The 18737-nt window shown below is 41.7% G+C and overlaps 1 protein-coding gene across 1 annotated transcript in view; it reads right to left on the reverse strand.

The window, feature by feature from the left end:
* mrps9 (mitochondrial ribosomal protein S9) overlaps positions 1 to 18737 on the reverse strand; it is a 99353-nt gene that overhangs the window by 20557 nt on the left and 60059 nt on the right. Inside the window, exons 6-7 of the mRNA XM_067986202.1 lie at positions 14263 to 14348; positions 2366 to 2441 (exon numbers count right to left, since the gene is read on the reverse strand). Of these exons, the coding sequence (XP_067842303.1) occupies positions 2366 to 2441; positions 14263 to 14348 (162 nt within the window). The remainder of the gene's footprint in view (positions 1 to 2365; positions 2442 to 14262; positions 14349 to 18737) is intronic.

Genomic DNA, 18737 nt, shown 5'->3' on the forward strand with positions numbered 1-18737 from the left:
TTTTTTTCTCTCTGTGAAGCTCTTTCGGCTTTTATCTATGTTAAGGGCGCTATATAAATGCATGTTGTTATAAATATACAGTTGTGTGCAGCCTAGAGAACACCAGATCAAGACTCCTAGCCAGAGGAGATGAATTTCTATGAAGTATTCAACGTGTCCATTGTTGATCTGGATCAGTGTGTAGGTAGCACTCTAAGTTGAGCGGGAATCAATTTCATTTCCAGTCTTAATTCTTATCCTGGTGTTTTTCCATTAATAATAGTTCAGCTTAGGCTAAGGCTGAACCTTCCTTCTGCCCTCCCCTCCCATTAATCTTCTCATTTCCCCTCTCCCTCACCACAAAGATACTGTCTATTGCTGAGTTACAATTCCTTGGGCGACAGTAACCCTCCAGTACCTTACCAGAATTCAAATTCTTTATGATTAACCTGGACAGCGAATGTCAGTAGGCTATTCAACCGTGCATGTCATCACAGCTGAATTCACCAAACATCCACTCGCAAGCATTTTCAAGCAAGGACACTGATAGTGATTTGGAGCAGAAGTTCTGGCTTCCGGTGGTGCTGAAGGCAATTGTGGCACCCAAAGAGCTGTCCTGGCTGAGAGCAGCTAACTCTGTACAGACTAGATGTTTCTGTTCTGTATAGCTCAATGCCACATTGCGTGGTGGATTTGCAAAAGACTGGGCCATCCGAACCAGCTCCTCACATACAGTACAGAGAGAGCCGCCCCTTCCTAGAATTGCAGATTTCTGCTGACTGGGTCCGGGTGTTTCAGATGATCTGGGCTGGGCATTTATTAACATTTCAGTCTCTCTTAGTATTTCCATGATGCCCCTTCCTTCCAAAGTACCTTAAAATTAGCTCTGTTAGCCAAGCCTTTATGTTCTGCCTCTGGTAATGGAAGCGGGAAGGTGCACAGCAGCTTAGGGGATGGCGAGAGGGCCCATGTATGCCCACAGGATCTGACTCTCCAGCACATGGGTCAGGATGCAACTGGTCTCGCACATCACGCTTGAAGCCTCAAGCATGTATTTACGCACTAAGGCATTGAAGCAGCCGTTAGACTGCCATCAACATCAAGATTAGCATGAAGGACCTGAAAGGAATATTGACCCTTGATCAACGCAATGAGAGAGGCCTGTTGGGACCTTAGCAGCACATCAGCAGATATATGGGTCTGAGGTCTCCATTTGTCTTCCATCTACAAGGTCAGACATGGCAGGAGGGAATTGGATAACTGAAATTTATTTTTACAGGTAAAACAAATTAAAAATATTTTAACCAAACTAAATGTTTGTGTGATAAGAGAAGGAAGAGTAATTTCAATATAAAAGTATGTGGCCCTTCTATTGTTTCCTTTCAAACAAAAAGGGAAAAAACAACAAATTTTGAGTCCTTTGTTTACAACAGTTTCCTTACTGAATCTAGATAATCTTTTGATAGTATCTCCATTACACCAGACATCTTAAAAAAAAAATGGAATTTTAAATATGTAATCTCAGTGGGCATCAAGCATTTGTACATTCAATCAACAAGGTGTTGTGAAGTGTTCACTACGGCACTTTAGACATCAACTATTATGTAAGAAAATTCATTGTTAGCAATCATCAACAGCAATTTTCACACAAACACAGAGTACTTGAGATGATTGATGCTCTATGTAACCACATTATATAAAAATACATATTATCTTAACACTATATTTTTATGAGAGAAGTTAAGCAAAAGTGTGCCTTTTATCCTCTTGTGAAAGACATGACAATTATGGATGGGCTCAATAAGGACAATATTTTTTAAAAACTGTCTAAACTCAATTCCTGTCTTCAATTTGGAATCTGAAGCTTTGAATATTTAACATTACAGAAACCCACATTGCCACATAGTTCTGTTGTTCTGAAATTCAGCCTTTGTAAAAGGAATTAAATAGCCCCATTAAACCTTTATGAATTAGATTATGGTAGACATACAAGTCTGTAAATGCTCCAAGTAAACATTTGAGATCCTCTGGATTGTTTCATCAGTTGACAGTAATTAAGAGAATCAGAAAGCTCAAAAGCATGCATATAAATTTGTGAATTTATCTTCAGTCTAAATGAAAGGTGGGCAGGATTCTTCCCAGGTTGCCAAAAGTAGGTCCATTCCTTTCATTTTCTTTAAATTCCTTTCCCCTCACATATTTATACTGGTTGCTAAAGGTAGCATCCAGTTGGACTTTTCACAATTTGTACTTTTTAGAATCACAAATTCCCAACTTTAGAAACATCCTAGAAGAAAATCCAATGACATTTTTTACAATTCTGCTTCATACTGCAAAGGCCAAAATATGTTATGTAATATATAATTTATAAAAGACTATTACTCACATCATGGTCAGAAATGTGTTCAACCAGCATCTCTTCCAGTTCTTCCTTTACCAACCATCTGCTTCCAACTAAATTTCTATTGGAAAGAAAGAAAATCCAGTGATTCTACCTAATTCAGTGAAATCTAAAACTTGACCTAAAAACTATCTTGCAGGGGTTTGCAATTACATTTCTCTATGTGAGAACATTGATATTAATGGGTTTGTAGTCTGTAAATGTGATCAGAATTGAAGATTTTAAAGGGAAGGGATTTTTCCAGTTCCACTGATAGATAAAAAATACATTGTTTAATCTACTCACTGAGGGAATGAAGTATTATTTAGATAGGCATACCCGATTAACTGTGACAAGGAAACAGTGATAATTTAAAAAATAACTACAGTGCACTGATTGATCAAATGATTTAGAAAGTAGTTGCATGTCTCAGAGACAGGTAGGCAGGGTTTTAAAATAACAAAAACATCTGCAGCTACTTGATAGTGGGAAAAGTGGCATTTTTAATTTAAAGAGGTCATCAGTGTGAATGAAATACATCAGTAAAATATTTGAACAGTAAATGTACAAATTTAACAAAGTAGTGTCATTTGAAATGATATACAAGGTTGTGTTGTGATGTATTGTGACAGCCGAACAAGTGGTGGTGTTGCTGTTGCTGCAGTCACTGACCTACAGCCAGTCAGCACTTTTTTTTTAGTTGGAAGGACTGCGTGTTAGTTGGAGCTTGTTTCTAGGCTCTTTCTCACTCAGTTTCCCCTTCACTCAATTCCTCCAATACTCCTCATGCCTTTCAACGGCCCCTCCCTATGTGTCAGTATTAGATAATTCTGCTCCTTTCTGGTGCTGTTCTCAGTTTTTGCCACATAGTTCTGTTTCAATATTTGGGAACTTTCACAACTTCCTTTGTCCTCTCAAGCCAGTCTACTCTCATTAGAAAAAAAATTCATGTTCCCAAGTGCAAGGGAATCTAGGATATCCCCATATGCCAGCAGTGCTCCTGCCATGTCTTGCTGGAAGAATAAACAACAGTATTACTTAATACAGAGGTACATAACATCCCAAAACAAAAATAGCATCATGAACAAACAGGATCAAAAAATAATTTACTCTCAACTCTTGGGGCCTGATATTAGGAGGGAGGCCGGATGGCAGCGGGGAGTCGACTGGGCGCGTGGGTAATGGGTTCCAGGTTTCGCACTGGAAAGCTGCGCAGCGGGCTGTCAGCTGGAGGAACCCTATTTAAAGGGGCAGTCCTCCACTGACTGATGCTGCAGAAAATAGGCAAAATTACAGCATGGAGCAGCCCAGGGGGAAGGCTGCTCCCAGGTTTAATGATGCCTCATTCCAGGTCTTACTGGATGGGGTGAGGAGGAGGAGGAGGGAGATCTTCCACCCGGCGGATGGGAGGAAGTGGCCTGCCTCTGCTACCACGAAGGCCTGGCTGAAGGTGGCAGAGGTCACCAGCACCACCATCATATCAAGCACCTGCATACAGTGCAGGAGGCGCTTCAATGACCTAATCAGGTCAGCCGAAGTGAGTACTCTTACTCATTCCCCTACATTCCGTCTGCCACATCACCGCCCCCACCCCACGTCTCCTTCTGCACTGCCAACACTACTCTATCACATCACTCCTCACACCCACTGAACTCGCATCCTCATCTTACCTGCACTTCCTCACCTCCCCAGTACTCATCCCACCACTACCACTCAACCCAATCCTCATACAATCTCATGGCTCTGTCTCATACTCACCCTCTCATGCATCTCTTTCACGGTCAGCCTCACCCCACCTGCCACTACCTGTTCTGCAGCCACAGGGCATGCATCATGTATGTGTAGTAGGAAGCGTAAGGCAAACGTGTCATGTGCACGAAGGGGGTGCACAAGGGTGTTTGAGGGTTTGTCATGGTTTTTACTTTTATTTGATTTCTGATCAACTCACATTACATATTATAGTGTCACCACAACTGCCACGTCTTGGCCATTCTTCACTGGTTTGCGCAATAAGGCCCTTTCATGAGGTTCTCCATGAACACCCTTGATGCCACCCTACAGTGGGTGTATGTGAAGTTGCACGACTACTTTGTGCAGGTGCCTGTTGCGCAGCACTGTGTTGTGTAGCTCCACGTGGCAGAGGTGGACGGCGTGCCTGGCGAGGCTGGTGATGTTGTTCGTCCTCCAATGGAGTGATGAATGCAGTTATGGAACCCCCCACCCCGCCCCCCCACCATCCTGACAGTGTGAGTGTGAGGGGGTCTGCAAAGTAGGTTAATGTGTTTGGACAGCAAAGTTTAGGGTATGATGTAATGATTTGGAGTGTGGAGACAACGGTGTGGCAGGCAAAACTTTGTCTGAGGTGACAGAGTGCCCTGCTGCAATGAATGAGGTATTCCCCCCAACTGTCAAGGAATCCTCTGCATCTCCCAATGGCTGCTGACTGAAACACGTCTGCAACAAAAGGGAGTGTTTCCCACAGCATGGGAAACATGCTGAGGAGAGTCCAAAATCACATCCCTGCTAAATTCTCTTCCCAATAAGGTCTGTCAACGACCTCAAGTACCTCCCTAACTATCTAAACGGTCATCCCTCCGGCTTTAATTGCTGGCGGGAGACCCACATGTGCACCGATTCGCATCATTAGGGAACCCGGAAGTGGGCGGGTTGGAGCCGGGCTCCGGACCCACTCTGGGATTCCCAATTTTAGGAACCCCCACCGCCACGAACGCACCCGCTCGGCCATCCTAAAATTGACCCTTGGTATTCTTCAGCAGCAAGGTTTGGGGGCGGGGGGTGGGGAAGATAAGAGAATAAGAGCACGAGTGCTTGACAGTTTGGAAATTGGACCAAGTTAGCTTATTGCAATCGAATCTACATTCAAAAGTTAGGATCCAGTAGGCAAAATATTACAGTAAAATTCTTCAAAATATTCTGCTTCAATGCTGTGTGATACATATTAATACATGCATTTCAGCTCAGTTAATGAGGAAGGAAAAAAAAATGGAAAACCAAATTTTGTCATCTGTTACTCAACTGGATGATTTCTTGTGGGTACACCAGAGAAATTGGTTGAAAACAAGATGCAACTTTTACTCAACGTGTCCATCTGTGTAATGTTGACTTAAACTTCTATAAGGTAAAGGTATACTGAAAGACATAACTACCATGTGGATTGCAGAGTAAAATATCTTCAGCAATGATTTCTGCTTGTTCGGTGGTGTTAAAGAGCTTTGGGGTCTGTTCCTATGGACTCTAGTGAAACTACGGTCAACTAATCTGGAAATGTTGAGCATGTTGAGCAGCACTGGGTCCACCACATTTTCTTTAAGTCACTACTGAAGACACCATTTGGCATAATCTTATTGCAGTTCCCAGTCCCAGAAAGACACCAGATGGCATTGTTGTGCAGAATAGGATCAACGCTGCAGCAAATTAAATTATAACGTCAGTGTCAATGATTCATTACTGGGCACAGCAGGTAATACATTTGCTCGGGTGGGATGAACAACAACGTAACCTTAATGTTCATGGGAGGAAGGATATTTTGATGCATGGACAGTTTCCAACAAGCCCATCTTTGACAGACAAATAAAGCTTAAAGACACAAAAATTACATATCAAGTTTGGTGACAATCTAATAAAGCATCATGTTACAAGGCACCAAATCAGTTTATGGATGTAGAAATGTGCAAATGGACATTTTCAAGCACACTTGTTTTCACAAGAAAACCCTAAATCTGCTGAAATGAAGTAACTTATTGTTTCTGTGGAAAAGTAGTTATTTTTAAATTAATGGAAATTACAAATTAGTGTTCCAAGACAAAATTTGTTAACACATGGTAGGACAATTCCTCACAAGTTGAAAAGAACAGTGTATGAGCCGGCACTCATTTATCAAGATTGGGGAAAATTCAAGGTGTTTGAAAGCTGCTGTGGTGACAAATCGCTGTTTAGGGACAAAAACAGATGTATAGGTAAATCCCAACACACCCCCTTATAAAAGGAGTCTGTTGAGAAGCAATTTATCTCATCTGGAGTAAACACATTTATTGGGGTGATAATTTAGCGTTCACGAAAAAGCATTAAAACAAATCATCTCTTCCCACGAAGCAAATCATACACGATAAAAGATGATGGAAATGGAAAGGCAAAGCTGTGCACTAGAGGGGCAGAATTCCATAATATTGCACAATCCAGCTCTTGTACTAACTTTCTAAGTGCACAGCAAGAATTGGTAGGAAGTGTTAAAGAGATAAGAAGCTAGTAAATGATAATGGGAAGAGATTTTCGCTGCCAAGGACTGTTTCCTGATTCAGGGAATGGGCAGGTGACCAAGTGGTATGAACTCAAGAGTAGCCATGGGCAAAATACGAAAAAATTTGAGCTATTCCTTAGGAGCATCTGATGACTTTTGGTAGTCATAGGGTGCAAAAGAGTTGAGAGAGGATTCATGCATGGATTACTAAAATGGAACCAGGTGAGGGAACTTCGGACCCATATTTGTCTTAACACTAATCTTCCTAGCTTGCATCAGGAAATTAAGTTGGGCAAAGTGGCAAACTTTCTCAAATACAGAACTACTCCAGAATTTTTTTCTCCTACTTTTCCTTCTCCAAAAATAAAACTAGTTATTTTAATACAGGCTGATAGAAGTCCAAGGAAAATTACTCAAATTAGAGGGATGATTTAGAATCATAGAAAGTTACGGCACAGAAGGCGGCCATTCGGCTCATCATGTCAACGCTGGTCAAAAAAGAGCAATCCAGCCTAATCCCACTTTCCAGCACTTGGTCCATAGCCCTGTAGGTCATGGCACTTCAGGTGCTCATCTAAGTACTTTTTAAATGAGTTCTGCCTCTATCACCCTTTCAGGCAGTGAGTTCCAGACCCCCACCACCCTCTGGGTGAAAACATTTCTCCTCAGCTCCTGTCTAATCCTTCTAACAATTACTTTAAATCTATGCCCCCTGGTCACTGACCCCACTGCTAAGGGAAATAGGTCCTCCCCATCCACTCTATCTAGTCCCCTCATAATTTTATATACCTCAATTAAATCTCCCCTCAGCCTCCTTTGTTCCAAAGAAAACAACCTCAGCCTCTCCAATCTTTTCTCATAGCTAAAATTCTCCAGCCCTGGCAACATCCTTGTAAATCTCCTCTGTATCCTTTCTAGGCCTCGGCTAATAAAGGAAAGTATCCCGTATGCTTTTTTAACAACCTTATCTACCTGTCCTGCTACCTTCAGGGATCTGTGGACATGCACTCCAAGGTCCCTTTGATCCTCTACACCTCTCAGTATCCTCACATTTATTGTATATTCCCTTGCTTTCATCCTCACTATCAATTACACGGCCAATTTTTGTATCATCTGCAAACTTCTTGATCAAGCCCCCCACATTCAAGTCCAAATCATTAATCTATACCACAAAAAGCAAGGGACCTAGTACTGAGCCTTGCGGGAATCCACTGGAAACAGCCTTCCAGTCGCAAAAACACCTGTCAACCATTACCCTTTGCTTTCTGCCACTGAGCCAATTTTGGATCCAACTAGTCACTTTCCCTTGGATCCCATGGACTTTTACTTTTTTGATCAGTCTGCCATGTGGGACCTTGTCAAAATCCATGTGCACTACATCAAACTCGTTACCCTCATTGACCCTCCTTGTTACCTGCTCAAAAAATTAAATCAGGTTAGTCAGACACGACCTTCCCTTAACAAATCCATGCTGACTGTCCTTGATTAACCCATGCCTTTCCAAATGACGATTTATGCTGTCCCTCAGAATCGATTCCAATAATTTGCCTATCACCGTGGTTAGACTGACTGGCCTATCTCTTTCTCCCTTTTTAAACCATGGTACAACGTTAGCAGTCCTCCAGCACCACGCCTGTAGCCAGGAAGGACTGGAAAATGATGGTCAGAGCCTCCGCTATTTCTTCTCTTGCTTCTCTTAGCAGCCTGGGATACACTTCATCTGGGCCTGGTGATTTATCTACTTTAAAAGATGCTAATTCCCTTAATACTTCCTTGCTTACTACGTTTATCCCATCCAATATTTCACACTCCTCCTCTTTAACTACAATCTCTGCATCGTCCCCCTCTTTTGTGAAGACAGACTCAAAGTATTAATTAAGAACCATACCCTCATCTTCCACCTCCACACATAGGTTACCTTTTTGGTCTCTAATAGGCCCTACTCTTGCCTTAGTTATCCTCTTGCTATTTATAAAACATTTTTGGGTGTCCCTTAATTTTACTTGCCAGTATTTTTTTCATGCCCTCTCTTTGCTTTCCTAATTTCCTTTTGGCAGTTCCACCCTTTTCCTTTGTGGGAACATGTTTATTCTGAACCCCTTGAATCTCCCCCTTGAATGCCTCCCACTGCCCTGACAGTAATTTACCTTCAAGTAGCTGTTTAGAGTCCACTTTTGCTAAATCACTTCACAGCTCAGTAAAATTGGCCTTTCCTCAATTTAGAACTTTTACTCATGTTCTATCTTTGTCCTTTTCCATTATTATGCTAAATCTAACTGCATTATGATCACTACCAGCAAAATGCTCTCCCCACTGATGATCCTTCTACCTGCCCAGCTTCATTCCCTAAAACTAAATCCAGAACTGCCCCACTCTTGTTGGGTTTGCCACGTACTGGCCAAAAAAGTTCTCCTGAATGCAATTTAAGAATTCTGCGCCCTCTATACCTTTTGCACTGATTGTATCCCAGTTAATATTAGGGTAGTTGAAATCCCCTACTATTACTGCCCTATTGTTTTTGCACTTCTCAGAAATTTGAACTGAATTAATTAATGGCTGCAACCTATGTCAACAATATTGTCAGGAAAGCTTAAATTTCACCAAGCATCATTACCCATATGTTTCTAATAATGTCCTAGTCAGCTTCTACACCACGAAAGTATGCAGACACACAAAATAGTTGATACTTAAGTTCTCAGGGAACGCATGCATTCTTGTTACAGCAGAGCCAAATATCTGCTGTTCCAGTGGAAGCCTGTCAATGGGAGCACCCAGGTTGCAAGGAAAAGTTTATATTTTTATTGTCCCATAACTCAACCATGCAGTATACACGACAAATAAATCAATGTCTATGAAAATGTTATCTTTAAAAACAACATGATTAATATGCACTGGATTATGGAAGTTCGCAGAATCCACACTTCTGCTAATTTTTTTACTTAATAAAATGCACGCCCCCAAGTTCTCACATCTGATTCTGCCTTAGTTGACTAAGCTATTACAAATCTATATTATGTCACATTTGTTGAAAGTACCCTACCTAACATGTGAAAAACACATCTATCAAGTAAGGTCTTGTCTCGCCTCATTTGGTGTTATCATACCACCCAGGAAAGAGAAAATAACCAAAACATGCTGTGTGAGAAAAAGGAACCATTAAACCAATTCAACTAAACCATTATCAGGAAAGGTTGGTAATGTTCTCAAGCCACAAAATTGAGAATCTGTACTTTTGTGTTGTAAAGAGCATGTCAACTGCACAACATGTTCAATAGTTCAAAGATGGGGTGGCAATGGTTTGAATGCAAGCCTTTTATTTCTCGGACAGGAGGTTGAAACTTGACTAAGCTGATGGGATGAAAGTGTCTTCTCTCTAGTGGCTACAGTGGTCCTCACCTGAATGAGTTTGCTGAATCGCAGTCCAGGACTCGCAGTCCAGGGCATTAAACTGCATATCATATAGCATGTCACGTTTCAGCTTCTTTTGGCCATTTTTCCGTAGAAAGGATTTGGGGGAAAAAAGGAGTTACTTTAAATGCTGTTTGTTAAAGCAAGGGGACTGAGACAGGAAGTAGTTAAGATGCTAATGAACTAGCTTTGATGATGTTTCCTCATAGACTGCAAATAACAAGCAATTTTTTAAGCTTGTGTTAGGGAATGGCTGGTCCCAGGAGATCAGCACGATATCTGCCTGGCTGACCTTGACCTTCCCTTTCTGCCTGTGAACAGTGAGAAATAAAATACACAAACACAAGATGCTGCAGAGAAGTCAGGCAGGAAAAGACCGTGAGAAGGTTGGAGTTCAGGAGATAATGGTCAAAAATGATTCAAGTAAGACGACCCACTTTTTAAAAAATTTGTTCATGGGATGTGGGCGTCGCTGGCGAGGCCAGCATTTATTGCCCATCCCTAATTGCCCTTGAGAAGGTGGTGGTGAGCTGCCTTCTTGAACCGCTGCAGTCCATGTGGTGAAGGTTCTCCCACAGTACTGTTAGAAAGGGAGTTCCGGGACTTTGACCCAGCGACGATGAAGGAACGGCGACTTATTTCCAAGTCAGGATGGTGTGTGACTTGGAGGGGAACGTGCTGGTGGTGTTGTTCCCATGTGCCTGCGGCCCTTGTCCTTCTAGGTGGTAGAGGTCGCGGGTTTGGGAGGTGCTGTCGAAGAAGCCTTGGCGAGTTGCTGCAGTGCATCCTGTGAATGGTACACACTGCAGCCACAGTGCACCGGTGGTGAAGGGAGTGAATGTTTAGGGTGGTGGATGGGGTGCCAATCAAGCAGGCTGCTTTGTCCTGGATGGTGTTGAGCTTCTTGAGTGTTGTTGGAGTTGCACTCATTCAGGCAAGAGGAGAGTATTCCATCACACTCCTGATTTGTGCCTTGTCGATGGTGGAAAGACTTTGGGAAGTCAGGAGGTGAGTCACTCGCCGCAGAATACCCAGCCTCTGACCTGCTCTTGTAGCCACTAATGTGGGAACCATGATGTGAACTATATCTTGTATTATTACAAGGAGATAAGTTGCACTGTTTGAAATAACTGAATTCGATGATAAGCTGAAAATACAGAATGGCAGTTACTATGAAATAGTGCAGCTTATTGATGCGTATCAGGCTTCATCTCACTCGCTCCACCTTTGGAGAGACTGAAGTAATACATGCGTGAAAGACACAAAGTTGGTACTACTGTTACAACCTCGATTATAGTGTAGATATGGAGCAATGTGAATCAACTCCCATAAAGATATGACACTTAGACTGGTAATGGGAACGACACTAAACCTGAGAAGGTAACTACAGCAAACTCAAATTTGTAACATGCATTAATTGGCATACAAATTTAAAAGAAACAAGGTAGCCTTGTGTGGGAAACTAAATCATCCAATGTTAGCTTTGGCTCAGTTGATAATATTATCACCTCTGAGTCAGGCGGTTGTGAGTTCAAACCCCATCACAAGATTAAATGCAAGAGATTTAGAACAGGGAGCAGGAGAAACTTCTTCAGATAGATAGTTATGAGACTGCAGAATTCACTTCCAGGGTTAGTGGTTGATGCAGAAACTCTGTCAACATTCAAGATTTGATTGGAAAGGTGGGAAAAGGAACAGAGATTGAAGGGATATGGGGACAAGGTAGGTAAATGTGATTAGAATTATTTGCTCATATGGAGGGTAAACACGGACACGAAATGATTGGGCCGAACAGCCCGTTTCCATGTTGTAACTTCTAAGTATTTCTATGCAAGTATTTCCAGGAATTAAGCACATAATCTAGGCTGACCAGTCAGTGTAGTACTGAGGGAGTGCTGCATTGCCTGCGGTGCCCTCGTCGAATGAGATATTAAACCAAGTCTTCATCTGCCTGTTGAACTGAACATTAAAAATCCCATGGTACTAGTACTGGCCTACATTCCTCCCTCAACCACCAAAAAAAGCACGAGCTTGTCAGTCATCTCATTTGCTAGTTGTGAGACATTGCTGCAAAATTGGCTGCCGTGTTTGACTAAGTAACAACAGTGTCCTCACTTCAAAACTAATTAATTGGATATGAAGCACTTTGGGATGTTCTGCAGACACAAGGTGCTTCATAAATGAAAGTTCTTTGGCATGTGTGTGGTATGGCATGATCTTCTAAAGTAGGCTTTTGGTATAATGTCAAGGGTAGCACTAGGAGAATTTTACCCTATATTTGTGCCTGATCAGGGAGTGTTTAATGTTGCAGAAGTGCAAAATAGTGTACAAATACAAAAGCTAACCAAAATAAAAAATAAGTTATGCCCCAGGTGATCAGTCTCAAAAAAAAATCTAACATATACTGGCCTTGGAAGGAGTGCAGCGCAGATTCACCAGAATGTTACCAGGGCTCAAAAGGTTAAATTATGAGAAGAGATTACATAAACTAGGTTTGTATTCCCTGGAATATAGAAGGTTAAGGGGTGATTTGATTGAGATTTTTAGGATTTTGAAAGGAATTGATAGGGTAGATAGAGAGAAACGTTTTCCACTGGTGGGGGAGTTTAGGACAAGGGGACAGAGTCTTAAAATCAGAGCCAGGACGTTCAGGAGAGAAGTTAGGAAACACGCAAAGGATGGTAGAAGTGTGGAACTCTCTCCAACAAAAAGCAGTAGCTGCTAGCTTAATTAATAATTTTAAACCTGAGATCGATATATTTTTGCCAGCCAAGGGTATTAAGGGATATGGAGTCAAGGCAGGTAAACAGAGTACAGATCAGCCATGATCTCAATGAATGGCGGAACAGGCTCGAGGGGCTGAATGGCCTACTCCTGTTCCTATGTTCCAAGCATCTCTTTTCCACCTCATTCGATTTATTTCCTCCCCATTTCCCTCCCTGTAGTGATAAAAGGTAAACTAGAGATGGATATGGTGCCATTGCATTAGAGTTTGACATCTACCTGCATCTTTTGGCATTGGTGTTATTTTGTTCACATTGAATTTTTAAAAAATCTATTAATATTAATTAGAAGAATCTGTATGAATAATTTTCTAGAATCATCAGTCTATGGCATTACAGGATACATAAAAGATTTCTAATACAATTTTATTTCTACCTTGCATATCCTTTCACAAGTTGTGATACTACTCTACTGTAGACCTGCAAAGTTATACCTTTTCCTGCAAAATTATATCTTAGTTACCACACTGTAAACTCTCAGACAGCTTTCAATTCAAAAGGTAACATTTAAAAGTTCCACTATCTTCAAAATAAAATAGATAACAATTTACATTCAATGACTTTAACCAATAGTAAAGCATTATAAATGATAGTCACAAACAAACACAGGCAGGCAAAAATATTAGATAGTTAGGTTTAAATGGTTCTGATAGACTGAGAAATTGGACAGTTACATTTTTCATGGCAAATTTATTCAAATGACTTAAGTAATTACTGTATATCAAAAGTAGTTATTCTAATCAGCATGACTGTACATAATTCTTTCCTCATTTACGAGTCAAAGAATAGAATTTGTAACTGAAACTGGCACTTCTTTAATATAACAGGAGATTTTTCAATTCTTGGTTTTCAATAGATCTATCCAAACTGCTGTCCACCACCTCCAGTTAGGGTGTACAAATATGCCTGATAAGTTAGTATAGTTAGTTTTAGCATGCCTTCAATTTAAATACTCTTCCACAGTGATCAACAACCTGTCAAAAAGAGGTTGCAGGTGAGCACTTCGGTTCATTTTGAGGCTTTGTTGGAAAGAAAAAGACTTCTATTTCTATAGCGTCTTTGACAACCTCAGGGCGTCCCAAAGCATTTACAGCCAATGAAGTACTTTTGCAGTGTACTCACTGTTAGAATGTAAGAAACGCAGCAGCCAATTTGCGCACAGCAAGGTCCCACACGCAGCAATGTGATAATGACCAGATAATCTGCTTTAGGTGTTGGTTGAGGGGTAAATATTGGCAGTGAAACCGGGAGATCTCCCCTGCTCTTCTTCGAAATAGTGCCATGGGATCTTTTACGTCCACCTGAGATGGTAGACGGGGCCTTGGTTTAACATCTCATCTGAAAAACGGCACCAATAACAGTGCAACATTCCCGTAGTACTGCACTGGAGTGTCAGCCTAGATTTTTGTTATCTGTTCTCCTGTTCACATTCACTTTTGCAACCAGCAACTTACATTGGTTTGGTATCCAGAGAGAAGAGACCTTTTGCCCTCAGCTGTTCTTCATATTTCTGGATGTTTAAGAATTGTTCATAGGTATCCTAGAAAAATTAAATGAACATACTTTTCTGTGAATTGCTGAGGTTTTAATAAAAGGTGAAATTCTATTTCATGCATTATAACAATTAGCAATTAAACCAAGCATTTACACAGTAGGAAAATGTACCTTATATGTGAGAAGCCTGGGGTTTACTGAACAGAAATGCAAGAAAGGGCTGGTATTTCGTGTGATTTAAGTTTAGTATTTCAAGAAATTCAAAAGATAATTTTTGACAAAACAATAACGCAGGACCTAAATACCATACGTCAAACAACTGTAGATTTTGGATTCAGCATGTACACACACACACATACATGTGCACGACTAATCAAGTATCTACAATTATGCTTGAAACCCATAAAATCCAAGAATACAGAGATAAACACAGTGCAGGGATATTACAATATCATTGACACTCACTACTTAGCACATAAGACATACCGTTTGCTCATTATTGTAGAATGCAGTAATGATACAACCGAGCTCATTCAATATCAAAAACTTTGATGGGGAAGGAGTCCTGAGGATAGAATTTTGTGAAGTGTCAATATCTCTCAATAATTTCTGTCCTGAGCAACAAATGCCAAATTAAATTAAAATATGAAATTTTTAATGTAGCGCAATATGAATTTATACTATAATGCCCCATACAGCTATTTCCAGATCTCATTCAGATTGGGAACTTCATCATAGTGAGCTCGCTGGGTGAGGAATTGTGTAGCAATATATATGTATGTATATATACACCTAACTATCGACAAAGGAACACGCCTGGTAACAAGTTAGCAAACTGGTCAAGGATCTCATACGCGATCATAATAGTGATCCCTGCTGGAGCTATGTGTGTATGGACACAGGGTGAGGACAAGATCAGATTCAGTAGTGAGACAGCCTGCCGGCACTCACTGTCGAGGTATTGCTAACTAATAGCATAAGTGCATGGTGAACAGCACGTACATAAACTACCATGCATCTTTTCCTAGAATTGGCTGGATTGATTGAAAATGCTGCCAGGAATCCGTTAAAAAGAAAAATCTGATCAGGAATATAAGGTCTCTGAGGGAATAACTGTATGTCAGTGATCCAGCAATTAGCTAAAAGAACTGTAATAGTAGTGTGATATTATTCCTTTGCTTAGGTCATAGATTGTTGCATTTCGAACTATGATGCCATTCACAGTTATTCAGAATAAAGTGGAACAGCTCGATCGATTCCATGGGAATTTCAAACGTAGGAATTTAATTCAATGAACAAAAAAAAATACGAAGGATTTAAAATTCTAGATGCATTGATTTAGTTGTATGAGTAGCATGAATGCCAATCAAGCAGCTCACAGGGTCTGAACCAGTTACTAACATAAATATGTTCTCTTACTTATCCATTATTCTATCTACAATACTTAAAGGAAAATATTCTGTTTAAATTAACCAATGTAAAAAGTTCAAATACAAAATTGTATAATCCAGTTAAAGGAAAAAGTAAATATATGGATAAGAGCACTTCTAACATGAAGTGGTCCAATCTAGACTTAATTAAAAAAAAAATTCACCTCCCTTTCAGGTTTCCAGATTCACCACAGAATAACTTAATTTAGCTGATGCCAATTATGGCACTAAAAATAATGCAGATTAGCAGAACTTAACTGTTACTGAAATTTCCCAACCGATGCCTGGATGGGCAATCCAGGATCTGAAAAGATGCCCATGTGTTGCTCACTATGGAGCAATCCCCAACAGGCTATGCAGCTGACTTTAACAGAGGTGTTCCCTGGTAAGCCTGAAGCCAAAAAATGGCAGGCCATCACTGAGGTACAAAAATATATGAAATTACAAAAATTCTTACGAAGTAGCATAATAAAAACCATTTATGTTTTAAAAGAAACTGAAAGCTCCTCCTTTAACAACAACAACTTGGATTTATATAGTGCCTTTAACATAGTAAAATGTCCCAAAGCGCTTCATAGGAGCATAATCAGATGTAAATTGACATTGAGTCAAAGAAGGAGACATTAGGACAGGTGACCAAAAGCTTGGTCGAAGAGGTAGGTTTTAAGGAGCAAATTAAAGGAGAGAGAGGTGGAGAGACAAAGAGGTTTAGGGAGGGCATTCAAGAGCTTAGGGCCTAGACGGCTGAACGCACAGCCGGCAATTGTGGGGCAAAGGAAGTGATGGATGCACAAGAGGCCAGAGTTGGAAGAAATATATAAGGAATATGTGCAGAGGAAAGAAGAATCGCTGATTTCCTAATGTTAATATTCCATTAATGGAGTACTATGTAGCACTAAGTTCCCTTCATTATGGCAAGTACCTGGTGGCTTGAACCGATGCAAAGGTAAATTGATTGTTTGCCTTAATTTGTCAAGATATGAATCAGTTTTTCATTGTCTCCTGACAGGAAAGTAACGGTGAGGTAACGAATGATCTATCTCATGCTGAGAATAGACCCAACTTTGTGTATCTATAATATGTTTGGAGGCGGGGGGGGGGGGGGGGGGGAAAGAGAGAGAAGGAGAGGGGCAAGGAAGATTTGCACCAGGGATCAAAGGCAAATCCAAGGGTCTGAGATCCTGATGTTTTATATTCCCATTTGTGCTTCAGCCTCAGTATTTAAATTGTGGACTCCCTAATCTGACCCAAACATTTATGTCAGTGAGTGGTCTTAACTCAAGGAGTATAGCTTGGTAGCTTAGATTGTAGAATGGCTGAGTTTCATTTGGAGAAACAATTTCAGTTACCCTCCACAGCCAAGTTTCACTAGTTTTCAGCTGGGTAGTTAGGTGAGGTGGCTTGAGGTGGCCATGTGCCTTAACGCAAGTGGGAAGATTCGTCAGGGATGTAAAGATTTGCTTCTGTTGGCTGCTTCAGAATGGCAAAAAACATCCATGGAGAAGTCTGTATTCTAGACTGTTCCATCATCCTGGTTAAAAGGGAGGGAATTGAACTGGAGATAGTATCTTAGAGAGGTTTTTTTTTATTCGTTCACGGGATGTGGGCGTCGCTGGCAAGGCCGGCATTTATTGCCCATCCCTAATTGCCCTCGAGAAGGTGGTGGTGAGCCGCCTTCTTGAACCGCTGCAGTCCGTGTGGTGACGGTTCTCCCACAGTGCTGTTAGGAAGGGAGTTCCAGGATTTTGACCCAGCGACAATGAAGGAACGGCGATATATTTCCAAGTCGAGATGGTGTGTGACTTGGAGGGGAACGTGCAGGTGGTGTTGTTCCCATGCGCCTGCTGCCCTTGTCCTTCTAGGTGGTAGAGGTCACGGGTTTGGGAGGTGCTGTCGAAGAAGCCTTGGCGAGTTGCTGCAGTGCATCCTGTGGATGGTGCACACTGCAGCCACAGTGCGCCGGTGGTGAAGGGAGTGAATGTTTAGGGTGGTGGATGGGGTGCCAATCAAGCGGGCTGCTTTATCTTGGATGGTGTCGAGCTTCTTGAGTGTTGTTGGAGCTGCACTCATCCAGGCAAGTGGAGAGTATTCCATCACACTCCTGACTTGTGCCTTCTAAATGGTGGAAAGGCTTTGGGGAGTCAGGAGGTGAGTCACTCGCCGCAGAATACCCAGCCTCTGACCTGCTCTTGTAGCCACAGTATTTATTTGGCTGGTCCAGTTAAGTTTCTGGTCAATGGTGACCCCCAGGATGTTGATGGTGGGGGATTTGGCGATGGTAATGCCGTTGAATGTCAAGGGGAGGTGGTTAGACTCTCTCTTCTTGGAGATGGTCATTGCCTGGCATTTGTCTGGCGCGAATGTTACTTGCCACTTATGAGCCCAAGCTTGGATGTTGTCCAGGTCTTGCTGCATGTGGGCACGGACTGCTTCATTATCTGAGGGGTTGCGAATGGAACTGAACACTGCAATCATCAGCGAACATCCCCATTTCTGACCTTATGATGGAGGGAAGGTCATTGATGAAGCAGCTGAAGATGGTTGGGCCTAGGACACGGCCCTGAGGAACTCCTGCAGCAATGCCCTGGGGCTGAGATGATTGGCCTCCAACAACCACTACCATCTTCCTTTGTGCTAGATATGACTCCAGCTACTGGAGTTTCCCCCTTGATTCCCATTGACTTCAATTTTACTAGGGCTCCTTGGTGCCACACTCGGTCAAATGCTACCTTGATGTCAAGGGATGTCACTCTCACCTCACCTCTGGAATTCAGCTCTTTTGTCCATGTTTGAATCATGGCTGTAATGAGGTCTGGAGCAGAGTGGTCCTGGCGGAACCCAAACTGAGCATCGGTGAGCAGGTTATTGGTGAGTAAGTGCTGCTTGATAGCACTGTCGACGACACCTTCCATCACTTTGCTGATGATTGAGAGTAGACTGATGGGGCGGTAATTGGCCGGATTGCTTTGTCCTGCTTTTTGCGGACAGGACATACCTGGGCAATT

Source organism: Heptranchias perlo, chromosome 6 (assembly GCF_035084215.1).
Source record: "Heptranchias perlo isolate sHepPer1 chromosome 6, sHepPer1.hap1, whole genome shotgun sequence".
Taxonomy (NCBI): domain Eukaryota; kingdom Metazoa; phylum Chordata; class Chondrichthyes; order Hexanchiformes; family Hexanchidae; genus Heptranchias; species Heptranchias perlo.